General features: G+C 42.0%; 1 protein-coding gene across 5 annotated transcripts in view; it reads right to left on the bottom strand.

The window, feature by feature from the left end:
• Window positions 1-880: 880 nt before the first annotated feature.
• IWS1 (interacts with SUPT6H, CTD assembly factor 1) overlaps window positions 881-7,406 on the bottom strand; it is a 49,303-nt gene continuing 42,777 nt past the window's right edge. For 3 of the 5 annotated variants that reach the window (XM_043487449.1, XM_043487446.1, XM_043487447.1), the window contains exons 13-14: window positions 6,601-6,712; window positions 881-1,249 (exon numbers count right to left, since the gene is read on the bottom strand). In XM_043487449.1, coding sequence (XP_043343384.1) covers window positions 1,118-1,249; window positions 6,601-6,712 — 244 coding nt within the window. In that variant the 3' untranslated portion in view covers window positions 881-1,117. Of the gene's footprint in view, window positions 1,250-5,978; window positions 6,138-6,600; window positions 6,713-7,406 lie in introns of those variants that run through there. The other 2 variants (XM_043487448.1, XR_006273094.1) reach the window with 2 other exon arrangements.

Genomic DNA, 7,406 nt, shown 5'->3' with positions numbered 1-7,406 from the left:
GCACTTTCAAGAATTTGCCAAAATGATTCCCAGAACTCTGGAAAGCACTGCCCTTATAATTGGAAGTGAAAGTGAAGGTGAAGTCGCTCAGTCATGTCCGAATCTTTGCGACCCCATGGACTGTAGCCCACCAGGCTCCTCCGTCCATGGGATTTTCCAGGCAAGAGTACTAGAGTGGGTTGCCATTTCCTTCTCCAGGCGATCTTCCCAACCCAGGGATCGAACCCGGGTCTCCTGCATTGTAGGTAGACGCTTTCACCGTCTGAGCCACCAGGGACGTCTTTATAATGAGTTTTAATATAAAGGATTCAAATGAGGATCAACCAAATGAAGACACATGGAAGATGCGGTAAGGTCTGGGAGGAAACGCAGAGCTTCTGCACCCTTTCTTTGTGGAATCAAGGCACATCGCCACTGCAGCACATCAGTGTTCACTAGTCAGGAAGCTCCACTGAGCCTCAGTGTCTCGAGTTTTTAACTGAGGCTTCATTATTTGGGCACGACTGATTACAACATGGGGCATTACAACGAGGTCAGGTCAATCTCCAGGGTCCCCACCCACCCACCATGGGGCCTGCCCCAATTTCCAACCCTCTGTGGTAGGTCCTTCCTGGTGACCAGCCCCCATCCTAGTTATCCAGGGGTCTACCATGACTCGCCTCATTAGCGACACAAAGACATTCCTAGTACCCAGGAAGTCCCAAGGGTCTTAAGAAGCGCACGGTGAGGAACAAGGACGGAGGCCACACCATACTGGAGTTGGAAGGTTGAGCTTTGAAGGGTCAAACCTCTGTAACAGCTGCAATTTTTCTTCACTCACCAAGAACCAATTTTCACCCCGGTAGAGAATGCACCCTTGAAGACCATGAAGAGACAGCCCCCCAAAACCAGAATGGAATTTTATTGTGTAAAGTTTATAGAAGTATGACTGCTATTCTTCTGTACAAAGTGCACAACAAATGGTTTTAAATATAACTGAGAGAAATGCGAATCCTATGACATTTGATACAAGCTGAATCATTTACAGGTACACTAAAAAAGTTTTTAAAATATCATCTTTCTCCAAAGAGTCCATTGCGCATTTCCTAAGAGTAGCGATGGGGAACCTCCCAGGCAGTCACAAGGGCATTTTATTGCCCTCGATGCTGATTTTTACTGCGTGTGCAGATCTGCTTTTTTTCCTGATGTCTGTGAACTTTCTCATCTGTTTATCCAGTCGACTGATACCCTTCTTGGAGGTCCCCTGAAACTAAGAGTGGGGTAAAAGTTAAACAGCAAATTACTGATACATACATACATTTAGTTTTGTCTTTAATCTTCTTTTATCTGAAAGTCATCAGACTGAAGAGTTCCCAGCTCTGGAATAACCAGAATAAGCTTTGGTGACCTCAGGAACAACAGAGTAAGCATACACAGCAGTGTCAGAAATGCATATTAAGCTCTCTCAGAGAAGAATAATTTTGTTGTTATCTGTGCCGTATTTTTAAGTTTTGCCTCAAGTCCACAGAAATTTGCTAGGTGAAAGAAACGGGGGAGGAATGAAACTAATTCATCAGATTACATTTTGATTGTATGCTTTTCCCTTTCAAAGACCACATATGGAGGTGACCATTTGACATACACAAGTTCAAACAGTGCTGGCATAAAAAATTATGATCTTCTAAAGCAAGGAAAGTCATCGACAAAAAACCCTAAGCGTAACGAATGAGATCAGAACTGCTAAGTGCTTGCTAGAGCTCTAGTTTCAGATTAGAAATAGTCAAGGGTTCTATAACCCTGTGCAAATGATGCCCCTTGTCTGAACGACTTCCAGGACTGCTGGGAAAAGTGAATCAGGTAATAATAACAAATACAAGCACACAATCAGGGCTCAAAATAAACATCAGCTACTACTACTATTACTACTACTTTGCAATCAGTTTGACACAAAAAGAAAAGTAAATTACGTCTCTTGATCCAAGGGGCTTACTACTTCTTGCATTCTCTTTCTACTTGCCCTTTTATGGTTAAAGATTTGTTGTTAGGTAATTTCTTCTGTATTTTGAAAAGATTGTTAGGTCTTGAAAAAGTGTGGTCTCCAAGAAGTTGACACCTTTAGGAAATGCTGAAAAGGTCTGCCATTTATGTTGGATCAGGGCAAACTCTTCTTGTTTGCTACAGTAATGCCAGCAATCCCAATCTTCATGAATGCTGAGTAGTTAAAAAGAGATGAGTTCTTTTAGTTCTTTCCCCCAGAAATTTACTACTGAATCGCCTGTGAAGCTTAATCCAAAGAATGCTAAAATAAGGTAGAGACTAGGAAATAGTTTAGGGCTGGTACTAGTGTGGTGAAGTTCTTCTGAGTTGGGGAACCCCTCCTAGGCTTATCTCACCTTTAGATTCAGCTTCTACCTCAGATATAAGCAAGGATCTCTAATATATCATTCTTGAATAAGAGCTACATTGATATCCATCCTAGATTTTCTATGTACATCCCAATTACAAATATTATATTAACATCAATTTTAGTATTTGGCACTAGCCCTGTGAGGGGGTGTAAAAATTCATTATCAGACGAGAAAGAACTATCACCCTATGCAATACCCCAGATTTCTGGACAGTCCCAAGTATCTGACTTCCTTTCAGACAATGTGCCCTGATTTTCAGTATATGCAGTCAGTGCACACTGGGAGCCTTACCTGCTCAGATCTCTGCCCACTGCCCAACCCCCAGCAGCTCTACACATCAGCCTGGACTTCTTGTCCACTCCCAGCACATTCCGTAAGAATTTGAGCCCTCTAACCTCAGCAACTGGGACATGCCCAGGCTGCGCTGATTTACTCCTTGTTATAGATAATAAGACCTGTAGCTGGCAAATGCCTGGTTACCCCAAGTCTGAAAACACACAAAACTGAGTACCTAGCATGTCAAATTCAATAACTTCTCTCTTGATTTCTTAACCCTACACCCTAGGACAGTAAAACTGAATTGCTGCACCACTTTATCAGTGAAAAATCAAAAGTAGCCTAAAAGATTAGCAAGATGGGTTTGCTTTAAAAAATATGGTACAATCATATTATAATACAATATTTAGTCACTGAAGAAGGTTTACGCAAATGAATTTTTACCATGTTAAGTAAAACACAAACCTAAAAAGGTATAAAAGAAAATGATCACCATTTTGTTTAAAAGTTAAAACACTACCACCACAACAAAAGAAACCCCAAACCAGTAATAATATGTTTATGCACACATATATAAAGGATTAAAGAAATAACCCAGAATGTTAATATAAGGTGTGGTGGGATTACAAGTGACACTGTTTATTTGTGCTTTTTGTATTTAAAGATTTATATAAAAACATGCACTGCTTTGTCATTTAAATGTTATTTTAAAAGCATTCCATGGAATAAATTAGCATATAAACATACAATGTAGTGCAGGTTATTGATTTAGAAGTGAAAAATCAGAAACCATAGAAGAATGAACAAATTATTAATATACTTTTACATGATAGATTTATGCAGCCATTACAAATGATAAATATATAAGGTGGTTTAATGTGAGGAAGTGATCAAAATTATATAAATATAATTTTAATTATATTAAAATATCAATAGAAAACAAGGCAAAATTTTTGTCAAATTGCTTTTGAGTGGTGAGTGATTTTCCTTTTTATAATCTCAAAATTTTCTACAATTATAAGCAGGAAAAACTAAGTTTAAAACATTACTGAAAATACATTTAATACATCAAAATTATTAACAGTGGTGCTTTACATGGAGGAAGAATAGAACTCTGGGGAAGGGGGTTTATTCTACAGTATATTTACTCATGTAATTTCAAAAATAAAATTACACTTAAAACAAAAAGAATTTCATGTGAAAGCCATTAATTCACGCCAGTTTTCTCTTAGGAAGCATGTTTTCCAGTAATACTCATTAGTGTCTGTACAATGTGAAAGCCTTAAGGGAATATGTAAAGAATCTTAATAGAGAAACAGTGTCAGGACAATTTACTGAAATGTAACATGGGATGTGATGGTTTGTAGTTTAGTCGCTAAGTTGTGTCCGACTCTTGCAACCCCAGGGACAGTAGCCTGCCAGGCTCCTCTGTCCATGGGATTCTCCAGGCAAGAATACTGGAGTGGGTTGCCATTTCCTTCTCCAGGGGATCTTCCCAACCTAGGAATCGAACCCGGGTCACTTGCATTCCAGGCAGATCCTTTAACAACTGAGCTACGAGACCAGCTCCCAAAACATGCCTTATTATTATTTTTTGGACAGAGCTGTATAAGCCAGACAGGCCAAGATAAATAACAGTCCATTTTGATCTTGGGAATGTTGGACAAAGGAGAACTCTGAACTTCCCTCTCTTCATGCTGGTCATGTCTCAGTCTAGCAGGAGGCCGGGCCACCTCTTCCCACCTCCTCAACACCTACAGGGAGGGTGGGATCCAAACTATCAACACCAGCAGACAGGCACATGCCCTTCCAAAAAAGACTGGCCACTGTGATTTTTTATTACATTTTTCTCTGCCCTATTGTAGATCCTGATTTTCTAAAATAAGTGTGCTGGGGAAGAAAATATAGTATGAAAGAGAAGAATAAAAGAAAGGAACAGACAGTGAGAATAGTAAAGGTAAAGAAAAACACGGGTGGTGGGGAGGGGAAGGAGGGATATCAAGGGAAACAGAAATAGACAGAAGAGAAAAGGGAAGGAGGGGACGTCCCTGGTGGTCTTATGGTTAGGACTTCAGGTTTTCACTGCTGCTGCTAAGTCGCTTCAGTCGTGTCTGACTCTGTGCGACCCCTTAGACAGCAGCCCACTAGGCTCCGCTGTCCCTCGGATTCTCCAGGCAAGAATACTGGAGTGGGCTGCCATTTCCTTCTCCAGTGCATTAAAGTGAAAAGTGAAAGTAAAGTTGCTCAGTCGTGTCTGACTCTTCGTGACCCCATGGACTGCAGCCCACCAGGCTCCTCTGCCCATGCGATTTTCCAGGCAAGAGTACTGGAGTGGGTTGCCATTGCCTTCTCCACAGGTTTTCACTGCCCGGGTTCAATTCCTGGTCAGAGAACTGAGACCCCAGAAGCCACAAGGTGTGACCAAAAGGACGGGTAGTAGGGAGAAAATAGGGAAGGAAGCAGAGATGAAGGAATTCTAAGCACAGAACCAGTGCTCTTCTGCCCTTTATTTATTCTCAGTAAATAAGACTGTGTGCTTGGTCTTGATAGTAGCAAAGTGAACCTGCAGGAAAGTGAGTGTCTGTGGAAACAGCTGCCCAAGCAGGGGTCACAGAGGGCAGACTGTCAACTGTTCACTGCAGCAGAGTGCTGCTGGTAACCCGGGAGCACAGCAGGTCAGCGGGTCTGGCTTTGTGAATGTCCCAAGGTCGTCTTCATTTCCAACCATGGACCAACTGTATATCAGTTAAATTTATCTCCTCAGTATTCAGTGTCAGGATTTATGCAATGAGACCTCAAAGGCAGGTTACTGAGCCACTGACAACAGGAAGCCACCGCCCTTCCACCTGGATGTTACTAACCAGCTTATATGCCTGTAAGGCAGACCAGCCACTCTGATTCTGGGCCCTGACAAAAACCTTTTTAATAAAAAGGGTACCAGGCAGAAAGACCAAAATATCTATCAGTGAGGTAATTATGTACTGGGGTATTGATAAAGGAAAGTGAAGTGAAGTCGCTCAGTCGTGTCCAACTCAGCGACCCCATGGACTGCAGCCTACAAGGCTCCTCCATCCATGGGATTTGCCAGGCAAGAGTACTGGAGTGGGGTGCCATTGTCTTCTCCGACTGATAAAGGAAGGGAACCTCAAATCAATTTCTAAATATTCAGGACGACTAGAATGTCACTGGGTGCCTGGCACAGTCATTATTTCAGAACTAAAGAGGTCCTGGCCTTTTCTGGTTAGGAAAGCACGCACACACTTGTTTCCACTCTAGCTGCTCAAGCCCATGCAGAGCATGCTTCCTTGGGGATACCTCCCAGGTAACGCTCTGGCAGGGCCCGGCCTACAGGGGCATCCTGTTGCCTTCAATGCTGAACTTGACAGCACGGTGCACTTTGCTGAGTCGTTTCTGTTCTGCAAATCTCCTCTTATGCTTTTCCAATCGGCTTAGGCCCTTTTTAAGAATACCAGGCTAGAAAGAGTAGTTTGAATGGAGAACAAAGAAAGATTACTGAGCAGCAATGAGGATCACCGAGTAGTATTTACAGCGATGGTGACAGTGTCTACCCTAAACACTTCATAACAGACTGACTTAAAAACAGCTACACAGGAAGGGAGGGGTAGGCTGCAAAAGCAGGTGAGTCCTGTTTCTCAGGGTTCTAAAAAAAAAAGACTATACCAAAACACTCTAGCCTTCAAGGTTCAGTTGAAATAAAAGGAGTTAATATGAAGAAACTTCCCAACTGATAATGTTTCTTATAGTCTGAAGTAATGCTCACCAGTAATAATGGTCTTTATCTGGCTAGATAAAACAGAAAATAGCTCTCTTCAAATTAGATAAACTTTAAGAGCTGCTTAAGGGTTCTCAAACATGAAGTAAAAGACAGTAATCTGCATTTTAGATCCACCTTGCTGTCCCTGGGCTGATTACTTACCCTGGATGATTCCATTTCCACATTCCACTTGGGCCTGACAACATAGTCCTTGTTCGAGGGCATGGGGACCCTTGCCCGGGCGCAGAATCCAGGATCTCCAGGTCTGAGAGCCCTAAGAATGGGAAGAGCACACTGCTTACACAGCCAGCCTTAGCTGGGCCCATGCCACTCATCTGCACATCTGTGTCAAACCTCCTCTGCCCTCACCGAAGTCACCCCATCCACGTCTTGCTGTCTTAGATGGCTTCATCATCAGTCATACTGCTCTATCAATTGCTCAACTTTCCCCAAAACTTCCTCTGCAGGATTCCTTATCCTCTCTTCTCAGCTTCAGATATAATCGTGCCTCTCTCCTTTCTAAGGCTGGCTCCTCCATGAGGACTCTGAATCTCAATTTCTCTGGTCTAATACAGTCACTTGCATTCACTTGTGAGATGAAAAGTCAGGCAGTCAAAATGACCTCCCAGACTGAGTATGCCCATAAAGCGGTTTACATGGTTGTGTATATACAACTCATATAGTAATCTTTTGGTCTGTTTCCTGTTTTGTTAAAAAAAAAAAACAAAAAACTTGAGATACAGATTCACATGCAGTTTTAAGAATTAATACAGAGATCCAGTGCCTCTCTCAAAAAACAACATGTAAATCACTACAGCACACTATCACAAGCAGGATATTGATGTTGCTGTCACCCATCAACTTTTATTTACACTTTCCCCAGTTTTACTTGCACTCACTAATCTCTGTGTATGTGTTTCTTCATAAGAAACCACCACACTATTTTCCAGAGTGGCTGTACCATTTTA

Source organism: Cervus canadensis, chromosome 15, assembly GCF_019320065.1.
Source record: "Cervus canadensis isolate Bull #8, Minnesota chromosome 15, ASM1932006v1, whole genome shotgun sequence".
NCBI lineage: Eukaryota > Metazoa > Chordata > Mammalia > Artiodactyla > Cervidae > Cervus > Cervus canadensis.
The sequence above is the reverse complement of the archived record's forward strand: the minus strand, read 5'-3'. Positions and strand labels throughout refer to the sequence as shown.